The following is an 18971-nucleotide window of genomic DNA, read 5'->3' as shown; positions in this document are numbered from 1 at the left end:
TGTGATGAAATTCTACATGAAACATACATGAAACACACACACACACACACGTAATGGCCTAAATAAAAGAATATCCCAACACAAAAGAAGGCAGAGTATTTTTCCACTAAGATGCTGAGGCTTTGATTCAATGAACTGATAATATTTTGTTCATCAGGGAAAAAAAGTTTGTCTTGCAAACAGAGAACCTACATCAGCAAAAAGATAACATGGTGTATGGGTTAGTATTGTACATCAGCTGTTTAGATCCGATGCCCTCTGGTGGCTAAAAAAAATAACTAAAGGTTCAATGATGTTCCAGCCTTTGAAATACAACAAATAGTGACAAATGTGTCTAAGTACTATTTTATTTAAATATGAAATCACCTGTTGTTCAATCAACAGTTATCATATAACAAATAGTGAAAAATGTGTCTAAATCATATGTATTCTATAGCTGAAATCACCAGTTATTTAGCCAAAATGTATCACTTTATTTTTCAACTCCATCAACCTCCGCAGATGTGTTACAGTCATTTTGTGCTGTGAGACAGTCATTTTTCACAACAGTCATGTATTACTTATTGTTCGTTTGTTCATAGATTGCACTTGCAAAGGATGCTGTCTAGCTGGTTTTTGCTGAATAGAAGCCAGTAAAAATACTAGTACTAGTATGGACGGTGTTCTGCCAAAATCTGTTTTTTCCTGCTTTCCATTTATAGTGAGATGTCTTCCTGATAAACACTACAGACACTTACACACACATATATAATGCAAGATTTTTTACATATACCATATATGTTAAAGTGCTTCATATTTTTATGTGCGAGCATAGTATGCATGTATTTCACGTGTATTTAGTAGTATATGTGTTTGTCACGTGTGTGTATATGTATGTGTTTCATGTATGTACAAGTATTTAGTTGGATATATTTATTTGTGTTTCATATGTGTGTTGAGTATTTATTAGTGTATTTGTATGTGTGAGTGTTTCATGTGTGCGTGTGTATTTAGTTGTATGTGTTGGTGTTTATTATGTGTGAGTATTTAGTAGTATATGTATATATGTGTATGTACGAGTGTTTCGTGTGTGTGTGTGGGTAGTAAAGTCTGAATTATGTCCTACACCAGTGGTTCTCAACGTGGGGTCCGGGGACCACCAGGGGTCCTTGAGGGCATTCCAGGAGGTCCTCAGCAAATTGATGAATTATTAAACTTCAGCATTATTTCATTTACAAGAAGTGAACACAGTTAGAGAATGTAGAAGAATGACTGTTTTGATCATAGTTTCACTGTTATCTCTCTACCTACAATACAGATAGTCATGGGATTCTGGACAATCATATCTAACAATAAAAAATATTCTCAGATTGGGGTCCGAGAGACAAAATCTCATCAAATGGGGGTCCGTGGCTCTAATGTGTGCAAAATTAGGGTCCTTGATATGAAAAAGGTTGAGAATCACTGTCCTACACAGCCTCTCATACTTCTATACAGCAGAGCGCACACGGACATTTTACATTCACGAACGTAGACAAAAAGTCTTCCTCCGTCTCAGTTCTTCTTCTTGGCTTTAGCGGAGACGTTGGCGGCCTTGGGGCTCGGCCTGTATGTGGAGGACAGCAGCATGGTGAGGAGCAGCAGCAGAGGCACCAGCAGGTACGGAGCGTATATGGAGACCAGCATCCAGCGCTGCTTCGGGGTCTGCGGGCCGGGGTGGGGCTCCGTAGGGAACGGATAGAAGAGGATGTGGGCTAGGATGGGCACCAGCGTGGTGGCCACATGTGTGGAATACACTATGGCGGGAGTCCTAATCCACTTGCATCCACCTGGGAAGTCAAACACACACAGGATGATCAGGAGAAGTGCTTCCAGACAGCAGAAACACAGTGGCTCTGCTGGGGGTTTGTTGTCAGTGAACAGGGCCTCAGCTTTCAAAATGTCCCCCCATACTCACTTTCTATTAAAAACAATGGAATAAAACCATGCTATAATTGTCTTTACCCCCTTCAACAGACAAGTTTTTTGCCTTCGCTAGACCAGTGGTTCTCAACATGGGGTCCGGGGACTACCAGGGGTCCTTGCAGGGGGTCCTCAGCAAATTGATGAATTGTTAAACTTCACTATTATTTCATTTACAAGAAGTTAACACAATTAGAGAAAGTAGAAGAATGACTGTTTTGGTCATAGATTCACTGTTATCTCTCTACCTACAATACAGATAGTCAAGAAATTCCGGGCAAAATCATATCTAACAATACAAATATTCTCAGATTTGGGTCTGCAATAAAAAAAATATGATTAATGTGTACTAAACTAAGGGTCCTTGACATGAAAAAGGTTGAGAATCACTGCTCTAGACTTCCAAAATCGAACGGCCATTCTAGTGTTAAGCAAGCAAAATCCAACAGAGGTCAGAATTGAGCTATTTTACGAGATTCAGAGATGCAGCACGCCAAACTCCGTGCAAAAAACTGGCAGTTTAATGCTCCCTTGCTTATAGGCAAAGACACATATCTCAATACATATGCAGTACCTCCTCTGGATAGTCACTCTTCACTTCGGCATGCATGTGGTTCACCAAGCAGCACTCATTTCAATAACATTTCAACTCTCAGAATTACTTTGACTGCTATTTTCACTATCGTCTTCCACCAACATAGTCTACACCTTGGTGGGCGCTAGCGGACTGTGTAACCCAATTCTAAAAGTAGACGTTGTACTGAATCAAGTTGGATATGTGCATGTCGAATTTAAGGGTTCATAACGATTCAGAAAAAAGTATTGGGCCATTTTATTGATTATATAGCTGTGCCGATACGCAAGGAAACATTTAACGGACAAATTTTTGAACAGAGTCGGGCTAGCAAGACTGAACGGCTAACGCCACAGATACGCAGGTGTGTTGTGTATAACAGCTAGGCTAAGTTTTGTGTTAACTGACCTTTTAGGAAAGCATATGCTGCAATGGGGAAGAAGGGCGTTTGAAGCAAAGCCTCGCAGAAAATAAAGGACTTGAACCAGACTGGAGGATCCAGCATCATTGGATCTTGGAACTCAGCTGCGTACCATTTCAGAAGATCTTTCAGCTGGGTACAAAATAGAAAGGTTTAAAGTGGGAGTAGCTTTGCAATCACAGAACATAATGTGATGTTAGAAACTTTCCTGATAACTTATAAGTCAATGGATAGTAGTTTTTAATGGAAGTGGCACTTACCGCCTGGGGATACACATGTTCAGGTAGCAGGGCTTGGAAGTCAATAAAAAGCGTGATGGGAATATGAGATGCAAAATAGAGGAAAAATATGATTTCTAATATTCGGATAGCCATTATCTCTGACTTATTCTGTCCAAATGTCAGATTGGGACCATGGACCAAGTTTCCAGCGGCTGTGTCGTAGAAACGCGTGTTGCCAGGTCGGATCCCATTGGCTGCATTGTAAAATGGGCCGTTCCTGAACGCACCATCGAACGTCGTACTAATGCTGCCTTCAGGGCTCCACGTAAACTCCTGTTTCGTCGAGTGGTAAATAAATACGACTTGTCGCGCAGTGGCAAAATAAAGAGGAGAAAATACACATCACACTTATCATAAAGGTTTTAATTAATTTATCAAACAAAAGTGCATGGCATCTAATAGATAAAGAATTAAACAAAAAAGTGAAAGTAGAAACATAAAAAATGTTAATTATTTACATAGAATGCCAAACAAGAACGTACAACAATAAATTGCACATTTTTACCAACAGTTGCTGACATGCTGTCCGTCCCTTAATGTCACATCCCTGCAACATATGGGTATCATAGAAAACCTTCCCAGCTGAGCACTTTGTTGGGTCGTTTATGTGCACTCATCTTGTAATTGCGATATTTCCAACAGTACCCGAAGGCAACATGACTGTAATCACTCTTCAGGTTCTGATAGTTGGAACAGTCATTTGGACGTCACTGTCAGGCAGCATCGCCCATGGCAATGTCTTGGTAGTCTTATTACACTGCAGCTTCTTGTCCAGATAAATTGCGTTTCAGCTCCTGTTAGGATTGTTGTCCTTGTATTTTGTAATATAATAATATTTGATGGCATTTTGCCGTAGAAGTTGCTAGGTTAAAGAGGGTTGCCTCTACATCCATATTTTATATCCATGATTTAAAACAGTGGTTCTCAATGTGGGGTCCGGGGACCACCAGGGGTCCTTGAGGGGGTTCCAGGGGGTCCACAGCAAATTGTTGAGTCATCAAACTTCATCATTATTTCACTTACAAGACGTTAACACCATTAGATAATGTAGAAGAATGACTGTTCTGATCATAGTTTCTCTGTTATCTCTCTACCTCCAATACCGACAGTCATGGAATTCTGGACAAAATCATATCTAACAATAAAAATATTCTCAGATTTGGGTCCGAGAGACAAAATCTCATCAAATGGGGGTCTGTGGCTCTAATGTGAACTAAATTAGGGGTCCATGATATGAAAAAGGTCAAAATCACTGATTTAAAATATCATATTGAGGACCTAGTGATTGAATAATGCAAACCATTTGGTTTCAGCTCAGTATTAAAGTGATATAACACACCAAAACAGAAATCACAAGTAGTTCCTATGATCTTAAACTCTTTAATTAAATCTTTGGAACAACTCTCCTAAAGCGTTTGCCCAGAGAGCAATGACTCTAATCTGTGATATCATTTTATGGACTGGCTCTACTAATAATATTTGGCAGACTGACTTTGTAGGCTCATAAAATGTTTGTGTGAGGTTGTACACGCAAATGAGCTTCATGACATAGTAGCACTAAAATTCTGAACCAGAAAATATACCCAGATTCTGGTAAGTGTGCTGTGGACTGCCACATTGTGGCATTGTGGCATTACCAGCTATGTCACTGGAACACATTTCTACAGAAGAGGGTTAGGGCCACATGTGAAAAATGTATTTGAGTTCTGAGTTTACAGTCAGAATTGTGAGATTAATGTCAGAATTGTGAGTTTAAAGTCAGAAGTCTGAGATTAAAGTCAGAACTCAGAATTCAGACTTTAAGATCAGAAATTCTCACTTAAAACTCAAAATTCTACAAATTATATCTAAATTGTCCAAGACCATCAGAGCAACTTATGTGAATTCTGTTTGAAGGTGGATTTTCACTTGAACAAGTAATAGGTGGTGATTGTTGCTTTAAAATGTTCAAAACCTGCTTTTGACCACCTCTTGAAATGAAATTTGAGTTTTGTAGACGGCATTTAGACAATAGCTTAATCTTCTATAGTGATATTGGATGTTGTTAGGCAGATCCTTTCATGGGTTTCCGTCTCTCCTTTCACTAAAAGTGTCGGGCTTTCAACGTCCACATAATCCTGTAAAGAAGGAAACAGAATACTTTTATTTAAAGTAATAATTAGCAACATTTTCATAGAACTAAATGTCTGTTCTGCTCTCTATGCCCAACCGATGCAACACAACAGTGATGCAACCTATATCCAGTTCATGAAATTTGCTTTGAAACAGTTGCTGTTCTAAACATCCGGTGTCTACATCTCTTCTGTTTCCGTGACTTCTCTGCAGGCTCAGGATCAGATGAGTGAGATACATGATGGACTGATAAAGACGGAGGGGCAGTTCTGCTGCTTACCGCGTCGTTCTCCATGATGTTCTCCAGGATGCGGACGATGTCGGTGAAGGCGGGCCTCAGCGTGTACGGCTCCTGCCAGCAGTCTCGCATGATGTGAAGCCTGCGGGGGTTTGAACATGCAACATGTTAGGAACCACTTAGGTATCTAACAATGCTGCCTCCAGACACAATGAGAGACAAGAGACAACAGGATTTTTAACTAAAAACTAAAGACAGTCTGGAAAACCTGCACTGAAATATAATTTTTTATCTCTAAACAAATGTCATTAGTATGGGTTTTAATGAAGAACTTGAGTGCCATTTGATGGGACACATGCTGTTTCCATTCTGTCATCAATGCAATTCTGGGTAAAAACACTCAATTCTATGAGCCAGTAATCCCTTAAAATCACCTTACATTTTCATTAATTCACCCCTTAATTCATGAAAAATCCCCTTAATTATGGTTATTAATGGAGGAGATCCCATTGAAACCTCCTTAAACACCTTAAATCTTGACTCAATTTAATGAAAAATTCAGGGAGACAGGAACTTTTCCATTAATTTCCACTTACTAACCTGTAAACCTGCACAAAAGGCATGAAAAACCCCTTAATTACTACTGTCTCTGTGAACCAACCCATGAATAAATCCCTTTTTTCAAGCTACGTTATTTTTAATGGGTAATTAATGTTTATGTAATGAGAAATGAAGGACATTTCAGGGATTAAAATGAAGGGGTTTAGTTTCTTAGTGGAATCCTTGTCATTTTGTGGGATTTCTTGGACATGAAAAGATTGTAAGATATTGAATATTGGCACAGACTACTGACTATTGGGAGCTTCATTATAAAAATAGAAGAATATAGAAATCTATGGAAGCCCATTTCCGCCAGTGTGATGAAAAAAACAGTCCTGTAAGTCATTATAATGAGAAACTTTCTCAAAATAATGCCTTAGTCTCTCAAAATAATGAGAAACTTTCTCAAAATGAGTTAGTAGCCTATCTCAAAATAATGCCTTAGTATCTCAAAATAATGAGAAACTTTTTCAAAATAATGATCTCAAAATAATTAGAAACTTTCTCAAAATAATGATCTCAAAATAATTAGAAACTTTCTCAAAATAATGAGTTAGTATCTCAAAACAATGAGAAACTCTCTCAAAATAATTACTTAGTATCTTTGAGATACTAACTCATTATTTTGAGATACTAACTCATTATTTTGAGATACTAACTCATTATAATGACTTACAGGATCTTTTTTTTTCATCACACTGGCAGAAATGGGCTTCCATAGAAATCTCCATAGAGAATACCACTAAAATCTATTAAAAGGTAAATGAGACACGTGTGAAGTTCTCGCCGTCACTCACATCTCCGGTCTGCAGCCTTCGGGGTTTGTGTTCTTGTGACCGACACAAATGTGGTACACCACCGCTTCCGATGTCTCCAGGTTGGGGTATGGTAAGGTACCTGCCAGCAAGTTAAACATGATTAATAATTTTCATGCAATATCCATAAAACAAAGGTTTCCAGTCTGTAAAAGTGTTGTCATCTTGCCACGAAAGGACTTAAGTTCCCCACTATCCTTTAAAAAGTACCATGATACATTTTAATTTTGTGCTTTATTTTGTATGTATAGGCATCACATTTTTTTTTCTAAATTGTGGAACTCTTTTCATTTTGAAAACTGAACTATTCCTAAAGATTTTTTTTAGCGATTTTGTGCCGAGATTCTTTGAATTTGACCATTTTTATGCCAAAAAATTCTCAGTGTTTCCCCCCCAGAATTGTATTCTTGTAAGTGGAAATTCTGGGATATATTAGGCCTTTCAAATTAATAATGAATTTACAAAAAAGAAAATGGAACAATTAAATGAATAAATACAATGTGGAAAGAAAATCAAAGGTCACGTCAGGGTTTCCAGACTGTTTGACACAGCTGTGGTCAGAGAGAAACCTCCGTCACTGTTATCTGATTTTTGGACGATATCAGCCAGACATCTGAGTCTAACAGGCTAACACCTCCAGCCATTTTATGCCACAGATTAGTGTACACTCATATTACCTGAACCACCAACTCACCAAATGTCTGCATCTCCCACAGCAAGATGCCGAACGCCCACACGTCTCCCTTGAAGCTGTAGTAGTTGTTCTTGAAGTACTCCGGGGGGTACCAGCGCAGGGGCACTCGCTGCTATGCAGATGATGGAAATTTTTATTTTACACTCCACAAATATAATCTGTTTTCCATATTTCATGTGAATGTGTTCGGTAGTACAGTTCGGGGCATCCCCGCTCACATACCAAGCACAGAGCAGCAGATACCTGGGAATTCAAACTGAAACTATCAGCACAGACCCCCATAATTAAAGGTGCTATGTTTAGAATTTTAAACATATCATTGTCGAATTCATTGTGATACCTTGGTATAAATACCTTAAACCAGTGATTCTCAACCTTTTTCATATCAAGGACCCTAATCTAGTCCACACTGGAGCCACGGACCCCCATTTGATGAGATTTTGTCTCTCGAACCCAAATCTGAAATTATTTATTTTGTTAGATATGATTTTGTCCAGAATTCCATGACTATCTGTATGGTAGTTAGAGAGATAACAGTGAAACTATGATCAAAACAGTCTTCTTCTACATTCTCTAATTGTGTTAACTTCTTGTAAATGAAATAATGGTGAAGTTTAACAATTCATCAATTTGCTGGGGACCCCCGGGAACCCCCTCAAGGACCCCTGGTGGTCCCCGGACCCCACGTTGAGAACCACTGCCTTAAACAAATGAGACCATGGTGGAGACGATTGGTCACCTCTATCTCGCACCAGTGGTATTGTTAGTTCTAGTGTTTCTCCAAATTAAAGGAACAGTTCACCCAAAAATGAAAATTCTGTTATTATGTACTCACCCCCATGCCAGTAGAAGAAAATTGGGTAAAGTTTGTTAGTCCATACAGTCCAAACAGTCATTGCAGGAAGTACATTGCAGCTTTCTCCAAAACAACTCAAACTATCTACTAATACTACTACTACTAATATGGATGCTCACTTATTGAATTTGACAATTAAATACAAAGTAATTGGTTTAAAACAGTATTTCTACCTATTTTCAATTCTTGCACTTTTATTCTGAAGGCTAAACAGCCAAACCAGAAGTCTTGTTTCTGCTAATTCTAATTAGTCTTACCTATCGAGGCCGGGGTGCGCGCAAACATGACGTATTTTGAAATCAACAGCTAGAGTGGTGATTTCAGCTAAATAATGGTGTAAATGTCGGTCTTTTCAAGTCACTTTGGGATCGGTTGGCTTCAAGAGACTTGGATTATGCTGTAAGAGCTGCATGGAGCCATTTTATGGTTATTTTCTGTTATTTTTTTAAGTCTGAAGACAGGTCTCCAGCAACTACAGTTGTTTTGGAGAATGCTGCAGTGTACTTCTTCCAGGGATCTCTGAAACTGTTGTATGGACTAACAAACTTTACCCAATTTTCTACTGGCATGGGGATGAGTAGATAATGACTGAATTTTCATTTTTGGGTGAACTATTCCTTTAAGACCACATTTCCCATAAACCCTTCCTGTTGCTAAGAGGATGTTGCTAACTTGTCCCTCCTCCAACGTCATGTTGAAACTACGCAGTTCCAACAGTAGAACTTGAATAAAGTTGTGTAATAGGCCAACTTGCAAAGTAAAAATACTTCCTGGTTTGTGCTGTAAAGCAATCCAGCAGTTTTCCTGTTTCCTACTGTTACCTCCACTTGCAATCGGGGGCAAACAGCGCCCTCGTCCTGTTTTTGTGCCATAAAGCAATCCTCTTTTGTGCTGTCAACCAATACAGCAGATTTCCCGCCAAATCCAACCCAGTGGCTCACAATGTAAAATGCAGTGTAGAGGCTGGCAATCTTCTCAGTGATGGTCTCAACTGTTTATGGCAGATATTCTCAATCTTTTTCATATCAAGGACCCCTAATTTAATCCACATTAGGGCCATGGACCCCCATTTGATGAGATTTTGTCTCTTGAACCCAAATCTGAGAATATTTTTATTGTTAGATATGATTTTGTCCAGAATTCCATGACTATCTGTATTGAAGGTAGAGAGATAACAGTCAAACTATGATCAAAATAGTCATTCCTCTACATTCTCTAATTCTTGTAAATGAAATAATGCTGAAGTTTAACAATTCATCAATTTGCTGGGGACCCCCTGGAACCCCCTCAAGGACTCCTGGTGGTCCCCGGACCCCACATTAAGGACCACTGGTTTACGGCAATTATACTGATGTCTCAAGATGAATGTTGTAATGATTTAATGATGTTAAAATGCTACACATAGCAGCTTTAAAAGTGTGATATACTGAGTTAAATTAGATAAACTGAAAGTCAAACTGTCCTTTGTTCCCTACTGTGGCTCCTAGTGGAGCTCAACAACATTCATAACTCCTGACAGTAACATTACTGGGCGTGTAGAATAAGTGTGTGTGGTGACAGTGTCTGACCTGAGGGTTCTTCCAGTGGCTGCTGCGGCGACTCGTCATGCTGGTCAAGTCTCTGGCCAGGCCGAACTCCGCCACCTTCACCTCCCATGGGAACTTACTGACCATGATGTTCCTCAGAGCCAGGTCACAGTGCACGACCTGGAACGAAGCCCAGCACACCTTAGCATCTGGTTTCTGTGTGTGTGTGTGTGCGTGTGTGTGTGTGTATGTGTTTGCATAGAAAGAATCTTCTGAATCCGACATGAATTTCTGTTTAATGGTCAATGTGGGTTAATGGAAAGTGTGCACATTAGAGGTTAATGTGCACATCAAGTGGGGTTGTAAATGTGCGCATTCCTCGAGGTAAAAGTGGCAAATCTCTGCAGTGTTCTTTTAATAGCAGGTACCACACAGGTCAATAGGAAACAAGATTTGAAATTTTATGTTGAACATTTATAGAAATACCAGCACTTTTTGTATCATGGCTTTTATTTATTTTGTTATTGACATCTAATAATGTTATTAGGAAATTAGCTAATGTTTTATTAAAGAAAATGCACAATTGCGTATTAGTTACTTGTTTTCTCAGTGGATAAAGTCAGAGTGCATTTTGCAGTTTTATTCTGATGAATAACTTTTGTAATTTACAGAGGGATTGGAATTTATTTATTGATTTGCTAAATTATTTACAAAATACAGTTGTACGTTTAGGGCAAAAACCTCAGATTGTTGTCATTTTTTCATGTAAAATGCCCCATAAAATAGAAATGACAAAACATAAATTAGCAGCTATCTTTATTAAGAAGCAGCAAGTCAGGGGTGGAGGCCATATCTACATGTTAAATTGAAAAACAAGTGTTTTGCATACAGAGAACATGGCATTTTGTTGTTATTAGCAAATTAGCTAATGTTTTATTAAAGAAAATGCACATACAAATTTGCATATTAGTTACTTGTTTTCTCAGTGGATAAAGTCAGAGTGCATTTTGCAGTTTCATTCTGATGTTATTTTTTCAGCAGGTCAGGTGTGGAGGCCATATCTACACGTTAACTTGAAAAATAAGTGTTTTGCATACAGAGAACATGGCATTTTGAGACAGTATATTTTTAGCTAATTTTGTGCTTGATGCTTGATGATACTTGACATTGGTGAAATGAAATGAAAATATATAAATTAAGTATTTATAGTTATTTTTCATAGTGGGTTTGTACATTTTATGAAACTGCAGTATATTTAAATACAGAAAAAATATTTAAATTGACCATTCCAGCTAAAATCATAATTTTCACCAGTGGAGCTTTCATTTCCATGAGGTCACAGTGGTTGGAAAGTCTAATCACAATGGTGTTGGTTCAACAGAAATTTCCTCCACTGGTCTTTCGTTCTGCACCTCAGATTAGCATATTGACGCAACTGTTCGCGGATACAGCTCAATATACAGGTTTCTGGCCTTATGAGGTTATGGTAGATTCTGTCATCTTTTTATTCTTGGAATCAAAAGCATGCTTAAATGCACTGCTGCTTCCGTTTCTCCTTTCATTTTCACAGTACCTCTGAATACTTTTTTCCACCTTTCCTCCATACTCCCCACCAATACAGTCTGTCTAACTATCATCGCTGTCAAATGAAAACCTTGTATCTCCCAAATCATATCTGCTTTTCAGGAACAGACTTGTTTTCAGATTGACCACCATGCATTTTTCAGTTAATCTAGTTTGTTTTGAAAGGGTTTTATAAACCCAAGAGATCTGAGAATTTGCTCAACCCATAGACAACCATATAATCTTTCAATGGAAGTTAAAACTTTTGTGAGCGATATGTTTAATATAAACCCACAATTGTTTGTATTCCATTTTATTGCATTTATTATTTCTACTGTTTTTATTGCTTATTTGTGTGCTTAGATTCTATTTTCTTTTCCCTGTTGAATCCCAAAAATGTCCCCACCGGACTCAATAAACTGTCATCTCAACTTAGTGAATTTGAAACCCTACAGTGTGATTGGTTGCTTTAACTCTACCACTGAGCTGCTGTCTGTCTCTCTGCCTCATTCATTCATTTCCCCGGGAGTGAATGCAGCCTCTTACCATTTTGGAGCGTAGATGCTGCATGGCCAGAGCAATGTGGTAGGAGGCGATGGTGAGGAGGCTCGGCAGCTCGGGGTCTGAGCTCAGCCGGCCTTGGTTGGTCTGGAGGAAGGTCCTCAGGGTGCCGTAGCTCACATACTCCATGATCAGCACATAAGGCTCTGGAGGGACCAAACACAGTCAAACACAGTCACAGAGACATCTGGATATTCACAAGGTGTTTTTTTTTTAAAGCTGCATTAGGCAACTTTGCATGTTGGCGGCTCCAAATGTCATTAGAGGTAACTGTTTGTTTGACAAGATTTTAGAGAAGGTTGGCTATAATCAGCTAACCATATACATGAGAAGTAATGACTTATTTCAGAAATTCCAGTATGGTTTCTGGTCTAAGCACAGCACAGAAACTGCTCTCCTTAGCCTTACAAGTGATCTCCATTCTGGTTCTATGGTTGATCATAGCATCTTAAAGGTCCCATATTTTCTGTCTTGAGGTCCATTCAAAGCTGTGTGTGTGGTGTCATGTACCAAAAACACTCTCAATCCCTTCTTACATGTTCATTTTCTAGCATCTCTCTGAGCCTTACCAAGAACAGGCTGTTTCTGTCGCTGTGTCTTTAAGCCTCATTAATATTAACAACCCCTCTGTTCTGATTGGCTAACCGTTTCAAGAGTGAAACGTGAGACACCACAGCGCCGGCAGAGCAGGCAGCTACAGGTAGGGAAAACTCTCTGGTAATAAACAATGACAACCGCTCAACCGCTTTGAAAAAAACACTTAGTTAGTCTATTATTTCTTACAAAAATGATAATGAGCGAACCTTTGTGACGCCACAAAGTTACGGAAGTCCAAACGGCTCGTTTAGAGGCTCGCTTTTCTAATATGGATTGGTGTTTTGATACTTTCACCATGTTTAGATAGACCATCCAACTCCTTTATAATCACAGAGGCAAGGGGAATCCCGTTTTCCACGATATGGGACCTTTAACTAGCCGTCTCAGAAATTTCATAGGGATTACAGATTATTTTATCTCACTGATCAAAATTCTCTGTTGGCCTGGGTAGTTCTACATCCTCCGCAGCTCAGTGTTCCTGTGGAGTCCCACAAGGATCCATCCTTGGCCCTATGTTATTTTCCATTTCTATGCTCCTCCCACTCAGCCACATGATTCATACACATCATATTTTATTTCAGTTATGCTGATGACACACAACTATAGCTCCCTGTAAAATCCAGTGATTCATGTAGTCTTGACACTCTCAGGGAATGCCTAGCTGACATTAAATGTTGGATGTCTCCAAACGTTCTGCAACTCCTGATGGAACCCACAAAATTCATGAAAATCTTGGAGACCTAACAGCTAATATCAAGCCAGCAGCCAGAAATCTGGGAGTTATTTTTGATTCTCATCAGGACATGCTTTTAAGACACTGCCCAAAACTCATTTTTACAACCTTGCATTTTACTGTTCATTTCATTTTGTCACAATTTTTTCTTCAGTAATGTCTTGTATTTGCTCTCATCTGTTTTATTTTCTTTTATTCTATGCAAAGCACTTTGTAACATTTATTTTGAAAGGTGCTATATAAATAAAGTTTATTATTATTATAATATTAAGGTATTTTTCTCCGTTGTAGCAGCCAATAGGAACCAGTATTATCCTTGAAGAGGACATCATATCAGAGTCTATGTTAAAACGTGTTTCTCACCCTCGGTGGTATTCCAGTCCAGTAACTGAAGGATATTCTTGTGGTGCATCAGCTTCCTCATGATGGAAACCTCCATGTCCACATGCTTGGGACGGACACCTCAAGGGAAAAAATGACCAAAAAAAAAAAAAAATAGAATAAAGCTCTCTTGTGAGAAAAACACTACATGGCTAATTGATGATAGAAAAACTGACAAAAGTAGCAGAATTTCTGAAGACGAACAGAGAGAGAGAGAGTGTGTATGTGTGTGTAGGGGAGTGTCAAATTACATGTACATGGATCACAGTAATGAAAATGCAAAAGCTGGTAACTGTATTCAATTACATAAACACAAATAATCAGATTACAGATTACAAAATTAAATGATTACTTAGCCTTTTGACAGTGTTGGGGAACAGTTTCACCACATGTAGTCACACAAGTAATTACAATAACTACATTTTGCTGTAGCCTGATACTAAGTTAAACTAAATTCAAATTTGGATATTGCTTTTAGTAGTTTAGTACTTTTTTTTTTGTTATTTTGAGGCGTAGTTAACTACTGCAACTGCCAAATATTTTTTGGCTGTAAAAGAAAAGAATGGAATTGTCTTTTTTCATTATTTTATTTTATTTTTTTATTATTTGTAGTCACAGCTATTTATTTATATAAACTTTCCATACATCAGAAAAGTAACATTCCTTCCACTTTTCTCGGTGAAGAAGCCAGACAGTGTAGTTTGGTTTGGGTTTAGGTCCGGACTGAGTATAAATGTATGAGTTATAGATATGATCTAGATATGACATGAGTTTTTCAAAGTAGGTCAAACTAGTTTTTTTCTAAGTAATTTCAGTTTAGTTCAGCTTCTTCCAATGCAGTGCTTCTCAGTCCTGGTCTTCGGTCTCTATCAGTCCCTATCAGACGTCTAGAATGAAAACCAGCAGCACTTGGGTCCTAAGGACTGGAGTTGGGAACCACTGTTCTTATGTGAACTCACTGCCAGATTGGAAAATGAGACTTTCATCATTGCACACAAATGTCACTTAACACATCTTGAAAAATGGTTAATTATGGTTGTTGATAATTCTACTCAAATCTAGTCAAATTGCACTCTTTAACTATTTAAATTGTACTACACACTACTGTTAATGTGCACTAATGTGTGTTTGAGTGTCTGTATTGTGAGGGAAGCCATTGGTTTAAATTTTGAAGGCAAAGTAAGCGGAATCTGTTTGAGTTGGACAAATCAAATGGAGGTAACACTTTACAATAAGGGTACATTAATTAAGGGTTAGTTAATGCTTAATAAGTACTAACTAACCCTTAATTAACAGTTAACTAATGTGTCTGGTAATAATTAACCAATGGTGTTCATGTTAACTAAGGTATTAATTTATACATTATTTAATAGTTTATAAAGATTAGTATTAAATAATGAATAAATTAATACCTTAGTTAACATGAACACCATTAGTAAATGATTACCAGACACATTAGTTAAATGTTAATGAATGCTTAATAAGCATTAACTAACCCTTAATTAATGTACCCTTATTGTAAAGTGTTACCCAAATGGATTATTTTTCATGATTTAATTTTCAGCATGTAATTAGTCTCAGTCAAAGTCAAGTTTATTTATATAGCACATTTCATACGACAGGTGTAGACTCAATGTGCTTCAGTGAACGCATGTTAAAATGACAGTGCCTTAGTATGGCTAGACTGTATTTTTTCAGTTAGTTCCAAGAGTGCTGGCTTCATAATATTAGCTCTCTTACCTCTCGTCTTTTTCATTGGGCTTCAGTCTAGTCTAACCCTTTGGTTCTTTGGCTCTGCCCACTGAGCCAAAGAACCACTTAAACTCAACCAATCAGATTATTTCTGCCTCCAGAGCGGCTCTGCAAAGTATTTACCCTCCTTGCTGATCTTGCAGGTGAACATGCTGTGGCCTTTACATGTTCCTCTGGTCATCTTGGCCTGGTAGAAGACGCCCTCCTTCCCCGCTTTGATGAGCTGCAGCAGGTTCAGGTCTGACTTGGTGAAGCGAGGACCCTTGGACAAATGACATCAAAGCCTGATTTTTGTTTCGAGGCTCTATCTTGAACAGCAGTGATATCTCGGTGAGACACAACAGACGCGATAACCTCCGTACTGTACATCCACATCTGTGAGATGCAGCAGATACCGTCGGCTGCAATGTGTGTCAGATGAAAAATACCAAGCGCTCAGTTCAGCTTATCTTGCAAGAGAGGTTTCCTCTGTTGTGTCTCGTCTGGCAGCGGAAATCAAGTGTCTGCTACCTCAAACATTTGAGAGCATGATTTATGTTTTGCACAGGTCTGCATCATGTTAGATATAAATCAAAACTTTAGATTTCTTTAAATATACTGTAAATACTTTCTGGGGAAAATCCTCTGGCTCACAGGAAGTGATGCGTTTTACATTTCCGATTTGCTTGGAATAAACAGAAGAAGAACTGGCTGAACAGACAAAAAAAAGAGCGCCACCTACAGAAAGTCAAATCCAAGGAAAAAGACAAAGAAAAGTTTGACTGACAGGTGATCTCTGGGAAGAGCAGTGCAGAAACACCACAGCAATGAACGCTGAGCAACAAAGATGGAGACAAAATCTAAAAAACGAGGATCTCGCAGATCACCACTTTACATTTCAAATCTTAAAATCAGAGAGGAACCTAATCTAAAAGATCTGCACGGGGGAGTCCAAGCAGCAGAGAACATCCACAGCCTACTTTGGATGTGGGTGTAGCAGCTGTACCTGCTGCAGGCTTCTCCAGAGCCGCCTGGAGGACCTGGCTGTGCTCCCCGGCTGTAACGGAGCCTGTTCAGGGATCTCCTCCTTGGCCAGCACCTCCTCCAGCGAGGTGGAGGTCGACAAGACAAACCGGTTCCCCTTCTGCTCCCTGATGGTACGGACCAGAGAGCAATACCTGGAAGAAAAGAAAAAGCACTGTAAAGCAAAGTAAAACACAGGGAGGGAAAGAAAGACGAAATGAATTTCCTCCCACAGATATTTCTGTGGGAGATAAATTTACAAGACTTTACAAGACTACAAGGTTTTTAAAGAGGGAATGAACTAGGCCTACTCATCCCATACAGCACTGCGAGTGACATCAATTCCCTTTTTCAACAGTGATATTAAATTATATAATAACATAATACAACAATATAATATACTCATTATCATCATCATCATGTCTGACAGTAAAACCACGGTGGAACCGCTCCAAAGTTTCATTTACAACAAAGTGGAAGTCAGATTGACTGATGGCCTCTACAGAAACATATATAGTCGTTTCACAATCTGGTAGCTCATGGTAATTCTACCTTACATTTTTAAAATGTCACAGCTGATAATTACATTCCCTATGGGATAAATAAATGGGAAATTTACTTCCGGGACCTGAAGTTTCAGCTCAGTATCAAAGGATTCCAAAGGGATGAGAGAGGCAAAAGATCTAATGCTGGTGAGTCCAGCTTTCTCTGCATGAGGCGCTGCTCACTGCTGTTTAGGAGACAGTTTGCATTTCACTCTTAAATTTGGATTCATGACCTGTGTGGAGAGGATTTCCCACCAGTGACCACACCGACACCAGAATTCAATTTGGACAAACACTGCAAATTTACGGTGTGAAGACGGGTGTATTCTTACATAAAAATCTTCCCTAGTGCAGCTTTCACTCAACCAAAACAGAGTTTTCACTAAGGTTGGAGCATTCAGTAAAACCCTGCCGAATCAAGCTTATTTCAGCTCTCTTACTTTCGGAGCCACACGGTCCCCAGCACTATGAAGGCCAGGGTGGTGAAAGACAAGATGCCGATGAGTATGTAGTGACCCAGGTCCAGCTGCAGATCTGGAGAAATGAAAACAGCAACATGCATGGAAACGAACAGAAACTGCCAGGCTCACAATGTACTCCCAATGTATGAATGACGTATGGATACGTGTCTACAGGAATGCAAGTCTTGGCCTGCAAAATGTAAAAGCTCACCTGGGGAGATAATTTGACAGGTTGAGTTATCAGACATCATGTCACCAAGTCAAGAACAACACTTGAAATTGGGAGCTGGATGTCGTAGCACCTACAAAATAATCAGCGATCTAAGGAAAGGGGAACATGGCAGGTTCAGCAGAGGGAAATATTCATCATATTTCATTGTAAACCAAATTGGAACGTCTTGTGGACCTCTTCCGTTTTCAAAAATGCGACGGCGCCATGAGAAGGGATGACCGTTTGATGAAAGAACGGAGCAACATCTGTCACATCAGTTCCATCCTGTCCCAAACCTGAAACCCACAACAAGAAGAACATCCGAGGTACAGTAAGACAATCCGTTCACGTTAAAGACTCTATCAACAATGGAGAAAATGAAACAAAAACCTCACCTGTGCCTTCATGAAGTCTTCTCCTTCATGAAAGACCGCAATGCTGAAGAGAGGAAAGCTGCAGAACCCAACTGAGGCAAGTTCCGATTGTCCAAATGTCAGAGGAGAGATAATTCTTCATGAAGTCTCTTTGCAGCTACATAGAAATACCAAAGAATGAGGCTGTGTTGTGGGAACCTCTAACCTGTCAGCACTGTCTGAAGGAGGGGCGTCGATCGCTTGTCGACCACAATACAGGGAGAGGAAATGAACAGGAGCACACGGCGGTTTGCTAAACCTTCATCTGAGCTGCAGGACGCTCTGAAATAGAATCTGCCTGACACTCACCCATGGGTGTCAGCTCGCTAAACCCTAAGATGTGGCAAAGACCCTGCATCTGAATCCGGGGAGGGACGAGCAGTGCATCTTGGAATTTGAAGAGTCTTCGGTGAAACCCAAGTTAGAAAACATCTAGTGTTGGATCTAGGGACGTAGTGGAGCTCCGACCTTTTTAGGCCGACACAAATCTTTCAGACCGGAAGTGAGTGGTATACATCACAGCAAGTGTTGTCAAATTGAAGCAAGTTATTTTTAGACAAGGTATCTCAAGGGGAAAAGGGCATAAATTAATGTTTTTCTGACAATATAACAGAGTTTTACCCTCCTTTATCTTTACCACTACATCACTTGTTGGATCATTTCATTGACGTTTGCTAGACTTTTGGTCAATGAC

General features: G+C 39.2%; 2 protein-coding genes across 2 annotated transcripts; both read right to left on the bottom strand.

The window, feature by feature from the left end:
* Positions 1-202: 202 nt before the first annotated feature.
* Positions 203-3356, bottom strand: tmem97 (transmembrane protein 97). The gene is made up of 3 exons (XM_071538893.1): positions 3197-3356; positions 2924-3068; positions 203-1808 (listed from the first exon to the last, which is right to left on the bottom strand). Exons 1-3 carry the CDS (start codon positions 3308-3310, stop codon positions 1534-1536), a joined length of 534 nt encoding a protein of 177 aa, XP_071394994.1. The 5' UTR covers positions 3311-3356; the 3' UTR covers positions 203-1533.
* Positions 3357-3561: 205 nt separating this feature from the next.
* Positions 3562-18097, bottom strand: LOC139660696 (fibroblast growth factor receptor homolog 1). Its single transcript, XM_071538894.1, has 11 exons — positions 17865-18097; positions 17633-17726; positions 16631-16802; positions 15769-15907; positions 13876-13974; positions 12168-12328; positions 10101-10238; positions 7677-7788; positions 6965-7064; positions 5610-5709; positions 3562-5334 (listed from the first exon to the last, which is right to left on the bottom strand). Exons 1-11 carry the CDS (start codon positions 17902-17904, stop codon positions 5233-5235), a joined length of 1257 nt encoding a protein of 418 aa, XP_071394995.1. The 5' UTR covers positions 17905-18097; the 3' UTR covers positions 3562-5232.
* Positions 18098-18971: the final 874 nt, after the last annotated feature.

The sequence above is a fragment of the Centroberyx affinis genome, unplaced genomic scaffold (assembly GCF_046629955.1).
Source record: "Centroberyx affinis isolate AG114_WGS23_722 - 3 ecotype Tasmania unplaced genomic scaffold, CSIRO-AGI_Caff_v1 ptg003363l_1, whole genome shotgun sequence".
Classification (NCBI taxonomy): domain Eukaryota; kingdom Metazoa; phylum Chordata; class Actinopteri; order Beryciformes; family Berycidae; genus Centroberyx; species Centroberyx affinis.
Note: the sequence above shows the minus strand (reverse complement) of the source record. Positions and strands in the feature narration are given on the sequence as shown.